We start from the raw sequence: 21,718 nt of genomic DNA, 5'->3' as shown, positions 1-21,718 counted from the left end.
CCCGGACACCTGAGGGAATCCTGAGGGAATCCTCCCTCCTGCGGGCTCTGCCGAGACCAGGCCGTTCAGGAGGTGTCCTGGGAGCGGTTTTCCCCTCACGATTCATGGTTCGTGCTGAGAAATACATCTGTGGAAAAGGCACCGTAGCTGGAAGTTTTCCTGCGTGAGGCMGACCAAAGTGCTCCCGTCTGGGCTTGGGGCATTATTCACCACCTTTACCATTATTCACCRGTGCTGCCGAGGTTGTGCTCCCATYGTGGTGGCTTTTGCACAAATATGTGGCAAGAGGAGCGCTGGGATCGGCTGAGAAGTCGGACAGGACAAGCTGAAAACCTTTAAACTACCACCAAACCTGCACACAAATGTCTGCTATTACAGTCGGTCAATTTTAGCTTTCTTCATTCTCTTAATGAGTTGATCCTGGCTGGATAACAGGCATCTACCAAAGCCCTTCTATCACTCCCTTCCACAAGTGGACAGGGGAGAGAAAATATAACAAAGGGTTTGTGGATTGAGATGTCTGAGAGAGATTGCTCACCAAATACCATCACAGGCAAAACAGAATTGGGAATATTTACTGAATGTATTACTAACAAAACCAGAGGAGGACAATGCRAAGTGAACTTCAAACACTGAAAAAAATACAGCTAAACTTAAGATTGTTAAGTGGAAAAAAAGTCTCTGAACTTATGAGAATGACCACTYTGATTTTAGAAATTATGTCTCCAATATCTATAACAGCAAAAATTATTACAATAATGAGGGTGATAATTGTTGCAGGAATTCAGGGACTATTATGGCTTCAGAAATACAGTTATTAAAATAATTTGCTGAAAAAGCTTAGGAAAGGAACTCTATTCCACTAAASCCCATCTCAATATTTTCATTAAATGAGCACTAACAGCTGGCCATTCAGTCAATTTGAGAAAAATCAAATTTAGAAAACCACCTCAGAGTCCTGTAACTCATTCTCACTGTTTCATTTTGCTTATTCTTTTGCAWTTCTCTACTAAACACATTTCCTTTCATTAAGAAAAAAAGTCTTGCATTGCTGTAGTGAAGATCCACTGAAATAATGGAAAAAATAAATTCTACATGCAAAACCAGTGCATCCAAAAATCAGAATTAATCTGGGTCACTTATGATCAAGGAGTSTCACTGTAGAACAGAATCTTGGTGCTGCACCCAAAAACTAGAATGCATTTTCACCTTCTTTACCCCACTCCTCCCAATCAGTTGCTTCTTCCTACARTGTTACTACTGCATCACCTCTTACACCAGTTCTTAAAATCTCCTCAMAAACACTGCCCTCAGGCCACTCAAGATGAGTGAGCTGGAGAATTTATGCTTCTTAACCCTTATTTTAGTCAGACTGCTTCTTGGCCTCTTAAAAGATAATTCCTTTATTTTTTTTTCCCACAGGCTTCATGCTCTCTCCTGAAGCACAGGTTGCAATCAGCTCCAAGATCCTATCCTGATACAGAGGAAATTCTGCCTGAACTTGAGGAAGAACTTCTTTACTGTGTGAAAAATCCAGGCACTGGATCATGTTGCCCAGAGAAATTGTGGAATCTCCCTCACTGGARATACTCCAGAACTGTCTGGATACAAWCCTAYGCCATGTGCTCCAGGATGACTGCATAAGCTACCAGTGTTGGTGTTAAGAGATCAGCTGTGATGAATTAAATTMATGTGTAAAAAGTCTATTAAACACTTGAAGGACTAATAAAAATAGTAATTACAACAAGATATTAACAGACAGTGTTCTTTATATAGACAAAATGGAAGGTGTTTTACTCTGTCTTGAAATTTCATAAAGAAATGTGCTGSGTTTCGTTGGGGTAAAGTTAATTTTCTTCATAGTGGCTAGTTTTTTCTTCATGGGGCTATGTTTTGGGTATTTTATAGCAAATATATTTGGTGCATGATTGSTGCTGAAGAACTCTGGGGCAGAACTATGATTATCTAAATGGTGCTTTAATGGGACCAGTCCTTCAGTTGTTTCTGAGATCATTGATTTCCAGCTTCCTGTTTAATGATTACTATTATAACAGTAATCATTAAAATAATATTGGAATTTCTGTTCCCATGAAAATTTCTAAATATTCCTTCTATATATTAACTGGGAGGAAGGCTGTTTCCATAAATGAAGAGCCCACAGTGCCACCTTCWTATAAAGTATGGAATTCTTGGCACTGAATGCAAAATCACCTAAATATTAACGTTATTAAAGCTGACACAGTCCCTACATYTTCAGACTATTAATGTAATTTAAATTACCACAGGTCACTTTTGCAAACTTAGATTCATTATCTTACCTTGAAATCTCACCTCRAAGTGTGGCCTCTTGTAGAAGTTCYRAATCAAAGCTSTTTCTGTAGCCACCAAAGAAAGACAGGCATGTCAGGTGTTAACTCATCCTTCTGAAGAGTGACCCTATCTCTAGTCCTGAGTCTGGACAAGTTCAAGAGAAAAGAATTTCAGCTTTCATGTTCAGGTTGACAGATGAGCTCTGTGTCTCTGCCCACACTGCAGTGTCAGTCAGTATGTTAGAGACTGTTCAGGGGCATGGCTGAGATCCTCCCTGTGTGACAGATTCRGTGAGAACAGTTTGATTTTCATCGTGCTGCTGACAGAATGGTAATGTACACAGGCCTTGAGTCAGGCTTAGGATCCAATATCTACAGGAAGGAAATTACAAATACTGACAAATGTCACAGCCCCTGGAAACCTCTGATACTTCCAGGAAAGTCCTGAATTCCCTCATTCATGCTGGGTTTGGCTGAGACTGAGTTAASTTTCTCTCTAGCAGCTGGCMCAGTGCTGTGTTTTGGATTTAGTATTAGAAAAACATTGATAATAATATATCAATGTTTTAGCTGTTGCTAAGTTGTGTTTACTCTAAATCAAGGATTTTTGTCTTCCCAAGCTCTGCCAGTRAGCAGGGGCACAAGAAGCCAGGGGAAGCACATAGCCAGGACAGCTGATCCAAGTTTGCCAAAGGGATAATCCACACCACAGAATGTTWTGTTCAGTAAATAAACTAAGAGGATTTGTCCAGGAGCTGCCAATGACTGTCTGGGGTCAGCCTGGGTATGAGTCAGCGAGTGGTGAACAACTGTGTTGTGCATCACTTGTTTCTCTTGASTTTTAGCCCTCTCTCTCCTTTACTACTACTGGTAGTAGTATCACAATTTTAAACGTTAAATTGTTCTTATCTCAAGTCAAAGAGGTTTACTTTTTTTGTTTGGATTCTCCTCCCAGCTGAGGTGAGGGGACTGAGCAAACAGCTTTGTGGAACTTGCTGGCTGGGGTTAAACCATGGCACATGCCAAGCAAAACCAAGTGATCAAAGCTATTACAATCGGTTGCAATTCAACCACATGGACACAATGTGAAAACACGGGCTTTATGGAAGTAAATTTTCACTATACAGAGAAAAACTTAGTTCTGTAGCTCTCCAGAGCTCCTGCTTTGTCACTCCACTGTGCCACTGCTGACAGCCTCAGGGCTTTCGTAACTGTAACTCTGTCATCAGAACTGGACTGGGCAAAAGTCCACATTTCCTCACTTCCCATCTTCATCTGATCTGCCTTCTGTGCTCCCTCTGCAGTACCCAAACAGATCTGTATCCCTGGGGGATGTAGGATTTCACTGCATAGCCATTAAGCAGCTGCTTGTCCTCTTGCACAGTAGGATTAAATGAGACATCTTTCACCATACGTGTGCTACTGAAAAATTTCAATCCCCCATGTAGCTGGCAATAGGGAGAAAATCCAAAGCATAACCACAGAGTGCAGCTGAATGCTGATGATAGCAAAAACCAGCGTGTGAATGACCTTTGCAAATGTGTAATAAATGTAGTTATGAAAAATTAAATTAAACTTTTACCAGAGCTACTTAGCTCTTCCATTTTATACTTTATATTACTTGTCATAAGGTTTGAAAAAGCTAAATGACTTCAACCTTTGCTATTTAAAATGAGCATTGATTTTTTTTTTTTCTCTCCTGTGTTTTGAAAAGAGCCAAATCCAATGTTAATGGTTTTGTCCAGGAGGTTGTAATGGCACAGTTGYAAAGCGAGCTCTTCTCAGATTGCATCCCAAAATTGTGTCTTTACTCTTYTGAAAACAAAGAAGAGGAGATACTGTTATAGTTTCACCTCCACCTGTTGCTGTATTACTCATGGACAAGTTGGAAGCTTCTGCCAAGATCTCTTAGAGTCCTTCAAGTGGTTCTGTGTAGCATGTGCACTTTGAAGTTCCTATTGCTCGTGTGGAATGTCTGTACTTGATGTTTTAGACATGTCTTAACATATAAATTACCTGATTTCAGGTACAAGTCATTTCAGCTRCGTTTCAAAGGGATTGCTGCCAGCCACATTTAACCCTGCTGGGCTGAGATTAAACTTCAAGCTGTATSTTTGCATCTGTTTGCTTGACTACCCATTCCACTGGTGAAAACAGTACACTGGTTTTTCTTTTCTTTAAAGGAACAAGATTTAGGTATTAGGTACAGCCTATCCACCTTAGGTTCTCCAATAAATTTTGAAACGTTGGTCAATTTGAATCAAATTTTCTTAGAAAAATATGTCTCAACACACTTCATTTCTGTGCATCCTGTGAAGGAAAGGCAGTTGGGCAATAGTGAGGAAAAGGCTCAAAAMTGAGTTCAGCTCTGCTTTGGGATTTGCAGACAGAAGCTTGGTCTCCAGAAGTCTTCAGGAAATGGTTTCATTTGTCATTTCTTACCTCTGGTACCTCTCCTGCTCTCYCAGTATCTAAGCCATTCACAGTTCAGCTCAGGATAGGAAAATAAGATTGCTACTGATTTGGCAGATGGGGAATTGAGGCACACTGATTCAAATTCAGACTTTCACAGGTATTTATGCACCTCTCAGTTGAAATCTGATGGCTTGGATTAACAGAAATTTGCCCAAGGTCATGCAAGAAGCATGCAGTAGGCCTGGGAATTGTATCYAAGCTTGCACCTTGCTCTTTGGACCATCCTTCCTAAATGGGATGTAGTGATTTCAGAATTGCAGTGAATAAACACATCCTTTGGTCCTCACAGCATGGGTAACAAAGCTGGCTACTCTTCCAGGTGCACTGTCACAGTGCCACCCCTTCAGAGCTGTGGGATCACACAGCACCACGGCCACCTGAGCACCCAGTTCACTCCCAGTGTAGCAGAAATTTTACTGCCAAAGAGGTACTACTGTCTAAAAGAACATGCTTAGGTAGCTCATTTTTCAACACAGCAGCGAGATACTGATCCTTAGAAAAATAAAAATGTCTTGGACTTAATTTGATTTCATCTGGTCTCATCCCACTCTGACTTGGTTAACTACCTGCAGATAGTTTCTTCTGGATTTCCACATTCCATCTTTTTCACATAGCATTGCTTAACTCTGTAGCAGCTTCAAGTATCTTTTATTTAGGATTGTCTAACACAAATAAGAACACTCTGATCCACAAAAACAAAGAAGATAATGAGCATTAGAAAGATCACTATTAAGAATGATTATCAACTCCTGAAGCATCATGGAGTTCATAGTTTGATGACAGACCTATTTCCACTCTATTRCACTAAGAATTTCACAGTTTTGAGAACTCTGGAGAATGTTAGATGAACAACTCACCCACCCTACATCCAGTCTATTTCTACAAAAATTCTAATTTCTTATTTCAAACACACATTTTTCCAAATGGCAGAGTCCACAGCACAAGTAAGGCACWTTCTGGAAAAAGCTGATATATCTGTTCTGGTTTAAAGAAGTGCACTTGCTCACCTTAKCTAACACCTACTAAATAGAACAGAAGATATCTGAAGATTTTTTTATTTCCTCACTGAAAATTTCAGACACAAAATAACAACTTCAGGAAATAGATCACAGCTTCACAAAATACAGAGCTGAAGAATATACTTAGCACAGAAATAAAATAACAAACCAATTAGAGTCTGAGTGATAAACAYGTGACAGAAATGGTTACTAATGGAGGAACACAAAATAAAATGTATGTAAATGCTGGATTGGATTCCTGGCTCCAGCTGGCTGACAAGTTTAAACACTGAGTGCTGTTCTGCCACCAGTAACAGTGAACACTTGYTCCCACCATGCTGTCCTAAAGAAAAGTGCTGAGTAAAAGTGGGTAAGTAATTTTTCCATCAACACAACATTGATAAATACCAGTAAAAACACCACAGGAGAAACAATATTTTCATTTCAAGTTGGAAAAAAATCCAATAGAAAAGTTTGAGGGCTGTGTTTTCAAGGAAATTCAAAACAMCGACTAGCAGCCCAAAAAAAGGGCATTGTTTGCTCTGTGTCCTAAAGAACCTGGTTCATCTTTCTACTCACTTGTGAAATTCTGGGCTGACATGACAGAATCCACCAAAAGATCTTAAGAGTGCACAGCAAGATTAATAGTACATTGTCATGGTATTGTACTTAATGAACACAAGCTAGATAAAGGGGAAAATGCATCCCCTAAGGTCCCAAATTCAGGGAATATTCTTGTATTACTTGACATCTTCTGGGTATTTAAAAAAAAAATACTAATTACTTCTCATAGTACCCATGAGGCAGGATTAAGCTGCATATCGCATTTATAGTAAAAACCCATGGCCATAAAAAAATCTTTCTCATTTGATGCTTCAGTTTAAACCCCAAATAATCCAAATACATGGATGTTTGAAGTGAATCTAAATCTTTATGAAATATCGAAACACATGAAACTAATGCTGTTATGTGAAACCATGTGGAAATGTGAAAGGTCTGTTGAGTTTTGCTTTGTGTAAATCCCAATACCAGAAGAGAGCTAGGAGAGGARTGTACTGTATTTATCAGGTATTAAYCAGAAGAGGATGCTAGCAGAAGCTACTGTGAAACCTGAGTTTCATAAGAGTTAAAATACTTAAGAACCTTAAAAAATGAAGAATTACTACAGGTTATTGRGAATTGCACAAAACAAAAATACTCTTATTACCTCTGCTGTGGAGAGTGCACATGCATGTGTTGGTGGCAAATATGTGGAATATCTTTGGCTGCCTTCACCTGGAAAAAAAATCCCTCTTTCTGATTCTAGTGAATGGAAGGACTGCTAGRTTATTAAGTGTTTCATATAAATGTTTCATAAGAGAAGTTTATAAATCTCAGTGGAGAAGTCAATCCAACTAATATCTCCACTCAGCAGCCTGTGTTTCTTCAGAACAAAGCCTAAAAGTGGAAGAAAATTGTTCTCTTTCAGCCCTGTATCACCAGGGGGAAATTATCCTTTCTGGTTYGCAGCGAAATTTTACTTTTTTAGAGGGAAGGGGTGATACAGACCCACAGATCCTGTCACCCAAGGTTCAGTTCCACCAAATAGTTGGTTGGACCTGGGTCCCATGAGCCATCCTCCTCCTTCATCGAACTTCTCTTCATCAGCCTCTTCTTTCTCAGGCTGCAAAATGCAGGAAGTCACTGTGGGATGCAACCTGTTCTCCTCTCAGCTGGTGAATCCTGTTAAGGGATGGAACAGACAGGTTGGAATAGAGCTGAGGTACCTTGATAATAATGGTGCCAGCCTTTCTGAGGCAACAGTGGGGTGAGGACAGGGACAAGGCCAGTGGGACACAGCCACTCACCCCCAGGATTTCCTCACAAGGCAATCAGGACAATTAGGAGACTGGAGCATCTCTCTTATGAGGAAAGGCTGGAGGAGTTGGGCCTGTTCAGCCTCGACAAGGGCTGACTCAAAGGGGACCTCATCAATGTCTATCACTATCTGGACGGGAAGGTGGCACAGGATGGAGCCACGCTTTTTTTTGGTGGTCCCAAGCAATAGGACAAGAGACAAYCGGCAGAAACCGATGCACTGGAAGATTCACCTGAACATTAGGATGAAGCTCACTGTGCAAGTGAGCAGGCCCTGGAACAGGCTGCCCAGAGAGGGTGTGGAGATATTCCAGAACCGCCTGGATGCAAGCCTGTGCCCGGTGCTTGAGCGAGGGTGCTGAACCAATGACCCGTTCTGCCTTTCTGTCACACCGAGGCCCCAGGGAAGAGCTGCGCCTGGTCAGAGGGCCCGGCTACACAACCCTCAGCAGCAGCAGCCCTGCTGTGGGGACACGGTGGCCTCGGGGCCAGCCCCGGGTGTCGGCAGAGCCCCGGCCCGGCGCGGGAGAGGCGGGCCCGGCGCCCCCAGCCCTCAGCGGCCGCTCCATAAAGAGGCGGGCAGGGCAGGGCCGGGCCGGCCCGGCGGGAGGGCGCGCGCTGAGGGAAGAGCCGGCGCGAGTGGCGGGGAGGCGGCGCGGAGGGAGGGCAGCCCGGCTGCGGGAAGCGGGGCTCCGCGCTGGGACTGGTTCCTTCGCAGCCATTTTCCGTCCAACCAAACAGCCGATTTGCGGAGGGAGCCAACCAGGGCCGCACTGGAGGTTTGTGCCTGGCTCCGGCCAATGATTGGTAACCGGTTCCACTGCAGGCTCGAATGAAATGTCCGTCTCCCTCCCCGGGCCCCGGCGCTGCCGCCGCGCCGCCGCCGCGGGCACCAGGAAGTGCGGAGCTGCCGCCCCGGGCCCCGCAGCGGCCGCGCGTCGCTTTGTGCGGCCGGAGCCGCGGGGGCCGCGCGGCCGGGGAGCCGAGCGGGGTGGGCGGGCGGGGAGGGGAGCGGAGCGGAGCGGAGCGGGTGTGGAGGGAGGGAGGCGGCGGCGGCGGCGGGTGTCGGCAGGGGCGGCGGGGCGGCTGCCCCCGCTGTGTCCCGCTCTCTCCGCGGGGCCCTCCCCGCTCCGGCTCCATTTTGCGGCCTAGGCGGGGGTGGGGGCGGCAGGCGGAGCTGCCCCGGGGCCGGGCCGGCACCCCGCGCTGTCCGCCGAGCGGCGGCGGGTGTTGGCGGGGYGCACGGCCTCCCGCCATCGCTGCRCGGCCATGGCTGTGCCCCGGGGCCCGGCTTTGTGGCGGAGGGGGCTCCGCGCTCTTTGTGTCCGCCCGGCCGAGCCCCCTCCCCTCGCGGCGGGAGCGAGGGGCCGGGACCCCACCACGCCCACGGGGAGATGGGCAGCGGGGCCACAGCGGTGTGATCCCCCGTGCCGTTGTCGGGACCGAAATGTCCTGCACAGGGATAAGGAGCGTRGGGCGAGGCCCCGGGATGTGGTGCCTGTAGCTGGCTGGCTTTCGGACGGGAATGCGAGGCCTCGGTGGGCTGCGCGGGGCCCGGGCCCGGGCAGGTGCGGCCAGCGCGGAAATCACAGCCAAGGTGACCAACAATAAAGTTGCTGATTAACCGAGGACTCGTCTTGTTCCATTTGTAAACAAGGGGTCACATAGACGAGTTACCTCTCGAGCAGATGTGTGCTGGGTGCCAGGGAGGTTTGATGTAAGTAGGAAGGTTCCCCTGTTGCCCCTGCCTGGCTGGGTTTGCATCACTGAAGGGCAATGAAATGGGGAAATGAGATCGATCTGCTCGCTCTGGCACAGACACAGCTGGGTGGCATCAGCCCTTGTCCTGTGTCACACACGGCAGATGGAAGAGAGACGGGAGCTTGCAGTTATCGATGTCCACACAACTCTGCTGTGTGTGGCAGGTATTCTTTGGCAGACCTGTGTGCGTGTTAGCCACTGTTCCACCTCCAGAAATTATGTACTTGGTGATCCTGAAGAGTWCTGTCTAAGTTTATTCACAATCATACTGGCAAACAAAAAAACTCATGTTCTAGTAATGTTTCTGCGGCTATARTATATGTTCTGCAATACGGCAGCAGTAGAAAATCAACTTCTAGCTTTACTGATTCTTTGAGGCTTAGCCAAAAAAGGTTTTGCTCTGAAAAGGAAGGTCATGCAAAAGCTACCTAGTGTGCTTGGCTTGCTTTTGGGAGGGCAAAATTATTGATGACCGTGTTCTGAACATTTCTAGGCAGTGAGGAACACAGAAATGTGGATTTCAGCCCATGCATAGACTCTGTCATGTACTAACCTTTCCTTGGCATCTTGATAGATGGCAGTTATTGTCAATTAAAAGAAAAACTTGCAGCTTTCTGAGAAGAAGCTCTGGCAAAAGGCAGGAAGTCAAATGGCAGGAGCCACTTTGAGCAGTGTTCAGAGWCTGGCTTTAGTTGGCTTGCAGGAATGGAGAAATGATGTTTATATATGATCATTAGCATAGTCTTCCTAAAGAATAAGCTAGTGGTTGCTTTCTTTTTTCCTTTTGGCATGACAGTTCCAATGTAGCCAATCCACCTGTAATTCTCTAGGACACCTGAGRTGGTTCAATCTGAATCATTTTGAGGTCTGTGTGAGTTGCTTTAGCTCACTTTAGCTCATTTACAGCTATGGCATTATATTGAGACAAGTCAGCAACTCTGGGTATTACTCTTTAGACTTCAGKATTTGACAGTTACAGCAGTTCAAAGCTTAACTCTTATTTGTGGTAATAATTAYATGAAGGGAGGCAGCGTTCAGAAGTTGAATGAAAAAGAATGTTTAAGATAATGTGAAGATGTGGAACATTAAACACTGAAGCTTTAAAAGTCTGGTACCTTGTCAACATTTTAAAAAAGTTTGCAAGGGTCTTCCTTTAGCGCTTTCAAAYCTCTAATGTTGCTCCACCTTTAAAATTTTTCTTAGAATAATATTTCACAATTAGTCCTGGGTTTTGCAGCAGTATTTTAAAGAAGCACAGTATCTGGAAATTGATGTTTTAGTGGCAGTTTCCTCCCCRTGATGTTTGTAAAAAGCACAAAACATGACTATATATATGCATACTAAACAATGTGGATAAATAACGTTGGTAGAATAAAAGCTAGTGTCAGCAAATTTAATAATTTTGGCTGAAAATATTGGTCAGCTTTTGTGTTTTGCACTTTGTAAACACAGCTTTGGGCTAACTTTGTAAAACTCTTACTTGCCATGTTGCTGGAGAGGAAAAAGCTGCTTAGCGTGCTTGAGTTACTACCTTAACAAAGGAAAAATACAACCAACTTAAAAATGTTATCAAACTTTTAAAAGAAAGAAGATTTATGGATTGCTGTTTTAATAAACAGATAAGCTTAGGTTTTGCTGGAAAAGTATGGAAAACTTGATATTGAAAGGTARTATGGGTATTTCAGTCAGGTTACTGAAGGAAGAAGGTGCTGGTGCAGTGTGTTCAGCACCGCTGCCCTCTTCCAGCTTCTGCAAAARTAACAAAAGGGCCTCCATTCCTCTGCTCATCCTGTTTATTTTCCYTTCCAGCTTCTCTCTTTTACTGCCAAAAAAGAGAATGCATGGAAACTTGGTTTCTCCAGTTTGCTCTGTGTYACTGATCCACTCCTACTTGATGTGAAAGCACATCATCTGGTTTCATTCTAGCTATGTGCTAAGGGGCTTAGCATTACATTTTTGTATATCTGCTGGAACAATGTCCTGTGAATGCATTCACCAGTTGGTGTTTCTTGCTGCAGGTGAGAATTCAGCGGGAAATTAGGATTCCCAGAAGTCAATTGAAAATACAACTTTAATTTCCTTTTATTCTGCAATGAAAAAAAAAATCTTTCTATTTAACAGGAGAGGGTGCAGAATGCTCAAATAAAACTCTGTGTCTCTGCTGTTACGTACTGCTTCACAGCTTTACATCTCATGTGATAAGGTGTGGCAAAATGAATCTGCAATGACTGATGTGGTTATTACCTGCAGCTTTATTTTTTATTTATTTTATTGTTTCTGTCYTGCTTCTTTGCTTCTTTGGCTGAGACAACTGTATGGAATGTGTACCAAGTGCTTCAGTTCATTGCATATAATTTTCTACTGTCCCTCTTGTAGGGTAGCAATTTTGGGAGTATTTGAATAAATACCACATGAAGTATTTGAATYACAATAGGCCTTTGGTTTCCCTTCAAGAGGGCAGTTTTGCAGATTGCTGCCAGATAACTTCCCCATTCTAAGGACAAAAATCTTGTTTCTTTGATTTTTTTTTTCTTAGTTTTCCTTTTATACTGATCTAAGCTTTAGTCTCTTCAGTGCTAGCAGGTCTGGGCTTGCATTTGTCTTTAGCTATCCTTTAGCTGAGCTACTGATACTGACTGCACTCTTAGAGACCTCATAAGATTTAAAGGGATTTTCTTTGAGATACTGATGTTTTATTAGTTTAGTATAGACATATTATAGGGACAGTTTGASTTGTGGGCAGCTGACAGGAGCAAATTTTTTTAAGCGTCCTCCAGAATTTTTATACCAGATGTCAGTGTAAACCTCTATATCCATTCACTCACATCTTATCACTGAACTTTCTTTGATGCCCTTGAAATGGGATGATAATGATGCCCTTGATGCCCTTGAAATGATAATCTGCAAATGGCTACTTCTCTTCAAAGCAAGTTATAACAGCTCAGGGGTGCAAAGGAAAATCTGAGAGGAGAGTTCTTGCCTATGTGAACCTTGTAGGATTAGATCTCCCAAGGTTTTGCCTGTTCTGGTATCTATTTCCATCCAAAGTAGTAGGTCTTCCTACTAAATGTGCCGGTGTAAGAACTGTTGTGCTTTTTATTCTCCCAGGGACTGCACTTAGTCTGGGCAAGGCGTTGTTCCTRTGCTACATTGGACTGCTGCCTTTCYACAGCAACTTCAGGGACACAAAATTTGGTTTGTGAACTGGTTTTAAAGGGGTTGTATTGGTTGCTTGGCAGTTTTGTTTGTTTGTTTAAAGGAGGGAGGTCAATTAGCAACAGTGTATTGAGAACAGTGTTTTCTTATTTTCTGAGCATTGTTGTATGGATTACAGAACTTGTGCTGAGCTTGACAATCAGATCRTGTGATTGACTGGAGTTTTGAGCATCTGAAATCAAAACTGTAGTGCATCAAAACTGTTCGTTATGAGATGACTGGGATAGCAGTAGCCACATTTTCCTTCAAGGTCATRTTTGTCATCCTTCGGGCTCAAAGAAATTCTAGTAGGGTGGCTGGATGATATATTAATTACAGTTGCTATATTCAGATGCCTACATCTAGATTTCAATTGAATGACAAATCTGGCTGAAGTTCTTCTTACTTGGGTTGAAGTAGAGTGCTGAGATCAATGTGGAAGAGGCTCGTGGGGCAGCTGGGCAGGCTCTGTCTATGGTGGCCTTCAAGATGTGGCTGGAGAAAGCCCTGAGTGCTCTGCTCTGAGCTTGGAGCAGAGGTTGGAGTAGAGATCTTCCACAGCCACTTCCAGCATGAATTTTCCTGTGGTTCTGGATCAGGACCTGGTTATGCTAAGGGTTGTACAGAAGGGTGTTCATGCTGTSCCTAGCTCCTGTCCCAAGGTTGTCCTGGCAGCTAAAAATYTTCCTTCAAGTAGTACCGACAGAARTAATTTCAGTTGATGTTAAGCTGTCAGTGCCTGTTTTCTTTATCTGAGTCAGATCTGCCTTTTTCTGTTGCAAGCCTTTTCCTTTCTGTTTTGCTAATCACTMTTTTAGATTCATAGTTAGATTCACAGTGTTGATAAACATCTGCACACAAATTCCCACTAATGGTGAAATAATACATCCCATAAGTAGATCTGGAAATGTGCACACGGAAAAGGAGCAAAGGTATTACCTTGAGGATGCATTAGTCTAGTATGCCCAAAACTGTCTGTAGATGCAGCAGAGGTTTGAAAGAGATTCAAGCAGGAATTGTCTTTTGAAGGCAGGCTTGGCTAATGAAAGAAAGATGTTTCCTTAAATAGTGTTGCTGGATCTTGGCAATAAAGATTCAGATGGAGTAGCCTGCAGGAGGGGTGAGCAGAAACCAGTGAATTATCACATCATGGCAGAAATTTGAAGACTATTGCAACCCTGGAGGAAGAAAATATTTTAGAAGAAATGTTACACAGAAGATTGGAAAAGAGATGGAAAGAAAGATCAAGGTATTTAAAATAGTATTGGGGTTGAATAAAGATTGTTGAGATCTTGAATTAAGTTTGAGCAGGTATCAGAGAGCTGAAATTGAGAACAAGACTACCAGAAAAGCCTGACTTAATTTTGGAGGTCGCTTTTGGGATTTACCAGACTGCAATTTTAATTGTTTCAAAGCCCAAAAGGAAGAGAGAAGCACAATTCTCTTAATGATGTGTGATGTCAGTTTTGGTGATCATGATGTGCAGGATTGTCATATCCTTGCATTGTCATTACAGTAAGCTGAATAAGCAAACTGCAGACCCTTTGGGAGACTGAAAAGCAGAGTTCAATCTCCCAACAAAGAGTGTGCAAAATGCAGGCAAAGTGAATTTATGTGAAAGTTGGCACATGGAAGGCCAATGCCTAAAACACTACCCTTCCTTTGGGTTGAGCTGCTGCATAGGAAGTCAAGCTGTTTTACAAAAGGCACCTGATGTTCTTTATAAAGGAGAACTTTATTACACACTTTATAAAAGTGTGTGTAATATTCTGTACAATGAATAGTGGAAGAGTCTTTTGAGCAGCTCTTGAGGCTCCATCCAGCTGTTGTTGGAATGTGAGCAGTGTTCCTGTTACTTGTGATTCTGTGGCCATGTGTAACACCGGGCATTGCCTCAAAGTTTCAAAGTGAAACTCAGCCCTGTGGCCAAAGCAAAGTGCAGATTAGTGACAGGTTAAATGCTCATATTTCTGTGTGAGTGTAAAAATAGCACAATGTCGCTTCTCCTTCCCTCCTTCTCTCCCTCTTCAGGCTAATGATTGTGGAAAAAAGTGAGCTCTGTGGTCTAACCAGCAACAAGCACATGACCCTTGAAAGACTGTGAGGTACCCACCCAGTGGGTGTGGGGTCAGGGAGTGAATTCAGCTGGGCTCTTCTTCCCAGGGGCTGTGTGTAGCTTGTCAGTGAGAAGGAGAGAAGTACAAGCTCTTCTGGCTTCCCTTTTTCTCCTATTAAACTGTGACCCCATCTCTAAAGCATCAAGAAGTGTTCTTGTTGGCCACCACATCAGAACACTGGGAGAGGAGCCCTGAAAGATGCTCAGAGAGTGAGGCAGGGCAGGACTGGGGAATGCAAAGGCTCAGAAAGCACACAGGAGTAACTGGTGTCTCAGGGAGGATGAGGATGCAGAGCTGCTCCCAAGCTCTGGCTAGAAGTTTGTCTCAGTGGGCTTGCCAAACAAACATGGAGGGTTAAGGTGAGTGAGGGGTGCACTCTGTGTAGTAATGAATAGGTAGAGCATTCAGTGAGCAGGGGCTTGGTGTAGGTTTGGGGGTTGTTCAGAGACACATTGCACATTCTGGTCAGACTCTCATGGGAACAGCACAGGGTTGCTGTCTGTGCTACATGAATCAAATGATTCTGTGCATGGCCTGTGCCTCTGGCTGAGCTTTTTGGGAAGCCTCACAAAACAGTTGAACTATTTCCACTGTGAATAAAACTCAGGAATTACAGTGAGGATGCTGTTCTCCAATAACAAAATATTTATGTTTTGTATAAATTGATCTCATCGTTCGATTCATGTGCTGGGTTTCAGTAGTAGCTGCACTTGAAGATGTAACAATCATATCTGAAAGGTTTCCTTCTTCTGGTTGTAGATGGATGGTGATAACTCCACAACAGATGCTTCTCAGTTAGGAATTGCTGGAGATTACATTGGTGGCAGTCACTATGTGATACAGCCTCACGATGGTAAGAAATGAGAGAGTAAATACTGCTCTTCCTCTATGTGTGGGTATATTTTTTCTTTTTCTTCCAGTTCTTGTACAGTTCTCTGCTATCTTCTCTGAGGCTAGGCATTTGCAATTGTTTTCATAATGCCTCACTGTATAAAGCATTTTTTCTGCAGCCTGAAGGAGGGAGGTTGGATTTTCCAATGGTGGCACCAAGACCTTGAGGGGATGACAAAAAAAATTGACATTGTGGGAAACAGTTTGTATTTTGACATGACATTAAGAATGCTTGGTGATCAGCAGCCATGTACACTTCTGTGCATAATGTGATAAAGATGCTGTCTTTATAAAGGTACCCTGATATTGCATCTTCTTAAAAATTATTTCTATGATGTTAACACACCGTGCTTTAAAAGGTCTTCATCCTTCAGTGTAAGATTTTAAACTGACTTAATTATTGCCTGCTGTCTGTCAAATATGATTTCTGTTAACTTTTCTTCCTTTCATTAGACACAGAGGACAGCATGAATGATCACGAAGATACAAATGGCTCAAAAGAGAGTTTTAGAGAACAAGATATATACCTTCCAATTGCAAATGTGGCAAGGATAATGAAAAATGCCATACCCCAAACGGGAAAGGTAATACCCTTGTCTGGTAAAGAAAGTGTGTTAATGGGTTTTCTGAGCTGATAGGAACAACATTTTTCCAAATGATGTTGGTTTATTGGAGAAAGCATTATAAAATAAAAGGGGAAGAAGCCCTGGGAGCAAGAGGTGACTAAAATCAAATCCATTTTTCTTAGATTTCTGAAAGATTTTAGTAACCACTGTAATTAGAGCATCCAGAACTGTTCTTCATAGGTATTTCAAGAGCTTCCTTTTTCTAAGATGTGTTCTCTGAAATTGCTGTAAATTATCAGACTTGATGACAATCCTGTATCACTAAGAATATTTTCTATGCAATTCTCTTGAGAGATTTAGTCTGCTTTCATTGAGGTGCATCAAATTTGGAATAAGTGAATCATTTTGACTGAAATAGAAATCCAGTCCTTATCCTGAGGGAAAGAGAATGGTTCGCCTGCCATCACCCAAATATTCTCATATCCAAATAATAAAGTGACCTAAGATGTCTACTTTATACCATGGAATCAGGCCAGATATTGAAAGCCTTATTTATTTCTTCTAAGAATAGACTTTTGAATCCATTCTGCTGAGCTGGTGATTGTATAAGTGTTTCATCATTCCACCTGTTTATCTTAAACCTTTGCAGGGCTCCTATCACTTGCTGTTTCTCTGTTGTATTCCAATACAATTCCAGCTACAATAACATTTCCTGTAGCCAAAACTGATCTCTTTTTTTACTGAGATAACTCTAAACAGAAGCAAGACATAATTTACTTGCATCTGCTTGTATTTTCATAGTGTTCAGGGCTTTCTAGAGAGCTGGGTGTTACATTTATAACTTTGCTGTGAAAAGCTCTACCCTAGTCCATATTGTCATAAATTTTTAGTGATCAAGATGAGATTTTTCTCAAGAGTTTAGCATATGGGATGTAGAGTTATCTTGAAAAATCAGGCTGGTTTTTCATGAAAAACTGTAAGGGAAGTTGGTGGCTGATGACTTCTTCTGAAAATCTCACCCTACGTGTCTGAAAATATCAGAGGAACTGGTGAAGATTCTGCACACAGTAACTGCTTCATTTTAGGTTTTTCTCGTGTGAGGAATAAGAATCTTAATTATTATAATATTTTTGTTGACTCCTGTCAGCTTCCCAAGTAATCATGAGTAATGCTTGCTGTAATTTTAAGTCAGGTAAATCACTTTTGTCCAGCTCAAAACTATAATCAAATTTACTTATTTCATTCTTGCCAGGGGCTTATGTTTCTTCATTTGAATTCTCATTTGAAAAATTTATACCAGAACACTAAAGCATTAGAAAGGTTTGCTGCTAGGCATATATTCTAATCCTTGAATCTGGGCAGGATAAAAAAATACTTGTTATTGCTGAATTTGTGGGAATGTGCTGCAGTGGGGTTGGAACTGCTGGGTCTCTCAAAAAGATGGAAGTGGGCTATGGCATTGGAATAAACAGGTTTGAAGAGACAGAGGTAAGCAAAGAAGTGCTGAGATGCATCTGTGTGTGAAAGCTTGTACAGAACTGAGGACTTCAGGAGATTTCTGGCAGTTGGCTGTGCTGCTGGAAAGAGTAAAACATGGATAAAATCACGTTGGAGCTGGTTTTTCATAGAGCAGTGAGGACATCCAGTGGTTCCCTGTACAGGTGTTGCATAAATGGGTGTTATCATTGGCTTTTGGGATGTTTCCTTTATTTGGTGAATTCTTTGGGGGTTTTATGGTAGGGTTTTTTTTTAATCTTGTGTCTTAATTAATGATTTTCTGATCCTTTTTCCTTACTAGATTGCTAAGGACGCAAAGGAATGTGTACAAGAGTGTGTAAGTGAATTCATCAGCTTTATAACATCAGAAGCAAGTGAGAGGTGTCACCAAGAGAAAAGGAAGACCATCAATGGAGAGGACATTCTCTTTGCCATGTCTACCTTGGGCTTTGATAGCTATGTTGAACCTTTGAAGTTATACCTCCAAAAATTCAGAGAGGTTGGTATTTATGGGTATTTCCTCATTTATTTAACTGGTTGTGTTTATCCTTAGTTTTAATTGTTTACTGGCTAACTCGCACAGTATCTCACAGCTCTGGCTCAGGGACTAATGAAATGTTTAAAAGCATTTAAAAGCATCCATTCCAGAGGATGTCAAGAGAAAAAAGGAGCAAGTAAGCATTTTGATTAGACTTGCTGATTCAGAGTAGTTAAAGCTTTCAGCTGAATAAGTTCTCTAATATATTGGTGGCAGTAAATTGCTCTGTTCTTTAAAGATGCCCATTAAGAATGTTTCATTCAATCTTTGGGTTCAGTCAATAAAACTGTACTGACTGCATCCTCTGAGGCACTGGCCTAATGCCTGTTGTTTGTCTGGACTTCAGTTCTGCAAAAGAAAAAAACTATTTTGCTCATGGTGGAATAATGATTCACATAGAAAACTATTGGGCATTTTTGCAAATTAATTTTTTTATCCCTCAGTTTGCTTTTGATACAGAGTACATGCTAGGTATGTGATCCAATCAGTTTAATTTATCCCTTCTCTAGCAGAAAATGATTTTTTTCATTTTTCTCTTCAGAGAAGAGATACACTCTTCTCTAGCAGAAAATGATTTTTTTCCTTTCAGCAAATTAGACTTTTTCAAAAAGGAAGTTGCTTCTGCTTGGGCTTTTTGTTCTGGTCTGGCTCCCCCTGTCTAAATTGGCAGTGCAGTAGATAAGGATGCTCTTCAAAGTTTCTTTGTTTTCTAAACCTAAGTTTTTTTTAGGTCAGACTCACTAATGATATTTGATTTGCTGACAGCACTTAAAGCTTCCCCTTCCCAGAAGGTCATTTACTTGCTAACTGAGTAACAGGAGGTGTAATATAAAGTTGGAATAATGCTGTGTGTGTCTTTTTCCAGTTCTGTGCAGCAGTTGCACATGCTGAGATGGTGCTGTATGGGCTTTTATTATAAATGCAAGTTCCAGTACTATTGAATGAGTCTGGAGTGGCTCTGTGCTACTTTCATTCTTAATTGACCATTTTTGCAGATCCTGGATGCTGTGGTAGCAGAGTAGTTGGATTTGGTTTGAATTGCATGGATGGATTGAATAGCTTTGCTCATCAGTTTTAAACCTCCATTCCAGCAAGGGTGTCTTCAGGGTGAAATACTTTCTCTGCAAACAGTTGCAGAGAATCTTTCTCATGCCCATATTATTTTCATGAATGTTCTTATGTAATGGCACAGAGTATCAAACTTCATCCTTGTAAACTGCATGCAGATGACTGGGGGCCCTGGCTTTCTGTGCTGATATCCTTTCTGGCTGTCATCTTTGATGTGGGGGAAGAAATTCCATATTTTAAATGTCAGCTCCAGTATGGGGATGCTGCTTGTGTGTGGTTGGTAAGCAAATGTTGCACATTTTTGGTAGCTGAGATTCTTGTAAATGAATCTTGTGATTTCTTGTAAATGCTCTTAACTGCTCCTTCTGGGCTACCACAGATTTTTGACTTTCTGCAGAAGGTGAAAAACCTTTCTTAAAACCACACAGCCCTAGTTTGCCAAGTTTTTGTTTCAGGGGTATGGCTGAGATGCAAAACACTCATCTAATATGCACATTCTCAAATCCCATGGAGTTTTACAGTCCTTGGGTTTCAGGCTCCAGCTGTTGCACTGTGACTCTTCTGCAAGTTTCATACCTTGGCTAGAGCTCATGGGGCTTTGAAAAAATCTCAAGCTTTTTTTTTTTTTTTGCCTTTTTTTGTGCTCCTTAAGGCAATGAAAGGAGAAAAGGGAATTGGGGGAACAGTTACAACTGGAGACGGTCTAAGTGAGGAGCTCACAGAAGAAGCATTTAGTAAGTAATACCTTTTAATTTATTATGTCATGACTACAGTTTTTATAAAAAACTCTTGTGTGAGTGCTAAAGTCAACCATTGCAACATCAGGCTCTGGCAGTGCATTTTTTTTTTTTTTTTTAATAAATATTTCCTGTTCATCTCTGCTGCCTTCCATGGGGCTCCCATATTATGGAGTTCCTGGAAGATCCCAGTTTTTAAAGCAGCACAAAGATTTCATTGAGTTCCTCCCCCATGAACGTGCTAAAGTGCCAACTCTGTGTGTAAACAAAGCCAACAGAATTCTCCAGGTTGCTTGGGATGCTGAGCACTGGAGATGGCCTTTTCAGTGGCCAGGTGGCCAAACTCCATTTGTAACCTGGGTACAGTGGGGATGTTGTTTCAGACACAGACTGGGGGAGAACAAGGTGCAGTCTGACTCTCAGAGCAAAATGAAGTTGATTTTTCAGTGTTTCTACTGCATGGGAATAAACTTGTTGGCTTGTAAGACTTGGTAACAACTGTGTCTACACCATCAGGAGATCAATGGCTCTGCAGTCCTGTGGTGCACACAGTTAAAGGTTATTTAATGGTCACAGACACATCAAACAAGGCTCTGTATATCAAGCAGTTCCTAACATTTTTTGAATGCCCTTTCTTTCAGCTAACCAGTTGCCAGCAGGCTTAATAACCACAGATGGCCAACAGCAGAATGTTATGGTCTACACAACATCATATCAACAGGTAGTGTATCCCATCCCCTGCCCTACCTTCTGCTGCTAAAATCCAAAACTCTCTTCTGAAAGATGAGAATTCATTTGATTTGGTCCTTTGGTGGTGGCTGTGGTGCCACTCCAACACTAAGAATTCCTGGCTGCTTGCTGCAAACTGCTTTTCAATTTCAGAAAAGGTGCATTGGAATGTAAATTTGCATTTTCTTTTTCTAGATCTCTGGTGTTCAACAAATTCAGTTCTCATGATTTTGAAGAAAACTTTCCATCTGGGAACATGAGACAGAAAACCTGTGCAACTCTAACCAAGAGGCAGTTATAATGACTGGTGAAGAGATTTATCTCTTTGTATATTAAATAGCTGTAATGTAGCTATCAGAAGCTTGACTAATTGAGGTGTGAGTTCTGACTCAAATCTTTTTCATGATGATTTTAATGAAATAATTGGATTTTAAAGGTATTAAAGTATTTTTGTTTTGTACAAGAGTTTGTTGCTCTGTATAACTCCTGTATGCATTGTATATTGCAATTTATTACTGTCAGAGATTTGTAGACAGTTTCTTATTTTCATATTGAATCACGTTACTTTTGTAATTCAGGTAAACAGCTGGGTTAATTCATGTTTACCCTTTGAATAAAATTGTAAGGGTAAAGTTCATTTTTGAATGCAAGTTGCCTTTATTATAAAGATTGAGTTAGTCTTGGTTATGTAACTTGTCTTGCATGACAACCTCAACTAACTTTACATGTCAGCTTATTTATTGAAATTTTGAAAGGGACTTTTTCCTCATGAAACTAGCAGCTCAAAAGAATTGCTACAATTGTTTTTTCTAATGTAACTTCTGAATTAAAGGTTAATCAAAACCAATGAACGCTCTACTACATTGAGAGGTTTAGAGCTTATCAACAGTGTTAATGAAAGCACTGACTGTGATGCAGGTTTTCTTCTTTTTAATTTTTTTTTTTTTCAGTTGTGTTAACTCTCCTTAGATTTACTTTGA

General features: G+C 41.8%; 1 protein-coding gene across 2 annotated transcripts; it reads left to right on the top strand.

Annotated features, from left to right (window-relative positions):
* Positions 1-8,243: 8,243 nt before the first annotated feature.
* On the top strand, positions 8,244-21,375 carry NFYB (nuclear transcription factor Y subunit beta). 2 transcript variants are annotated; one of them, XM_057382198.1, is made up of 7 exons: positions 8,244-8,418; positions 15,472-15,565; positions 16,057-16,187; positions 17,968-18,165; positions 19,925-20,006; positions 20,651-20,730; positions 20,934-21,375. In XM_057382198.1, the coding sequence occupies exons 2-7, from the start codon at positions 15,472-15,474 to the stop codon at positions 20,964-20,966; spliced, it is 618 nt and encodes a 205-aa protein (XP_057238181.1). In that variant the 5' UTR covers positions 8,244-8,418; the 3' UTR covers positions 20,967-21,375. The 2 variants fall into 2 exon arrangements, with proteins under 2 accessions (XP_057238181.1, XP_057238180.1); XM_057382197.1 differs by having other exon boundaries at positions 8,381-8,446.
* Positions 21,376-21,718: the final 343 nt, after the last annotated feature.

This window comes from Malurus melanocephalus, unplaced genomic scaffold (assembly GCF_030028575.1).
Source record: "Malurus melanocephalus ecotype Western Australia unplaced genomic scaffold, MMel_1.1 scaffold_554, whole genome shotgun sequence".
Taxonomy (NCBI): domain Eukaryota; kingdom Metazoa; phylum Chordata; class Aves; order Passeriformes; family Maluridae; genus Malurus; species Malurus melanocephalus.
Note: the sequence above shows the minus strand (reverse complement) of the source record. Positions and strands in the feature narration are given on the sequence as shown.

Bases quoted from the DNA above. Each gene is read 5' to 3' on its own strand.
- NFYB (XM_057382198.1), top strand. From the start codon at position 15,472: ATGGATGGTGATAACTCCACAACAGATGCTTCTCAGTTAGGAATTGCT. The intron at 18,166-19,924 runs GTTGGTATTTAT...GTGCTCCTTAAG, and splicing joins ACCTCCAAAAATTCAGAGAG to GCAATGAAAGGAGAAAAGGG. The intron at 20,007-20,650 runs GTAAGTAATACC...CCTTTCTTTCAG, and splicing joins GCTCACAGAAGAAGCATTTA to CTAACCAGTTGCCAGCAGGC.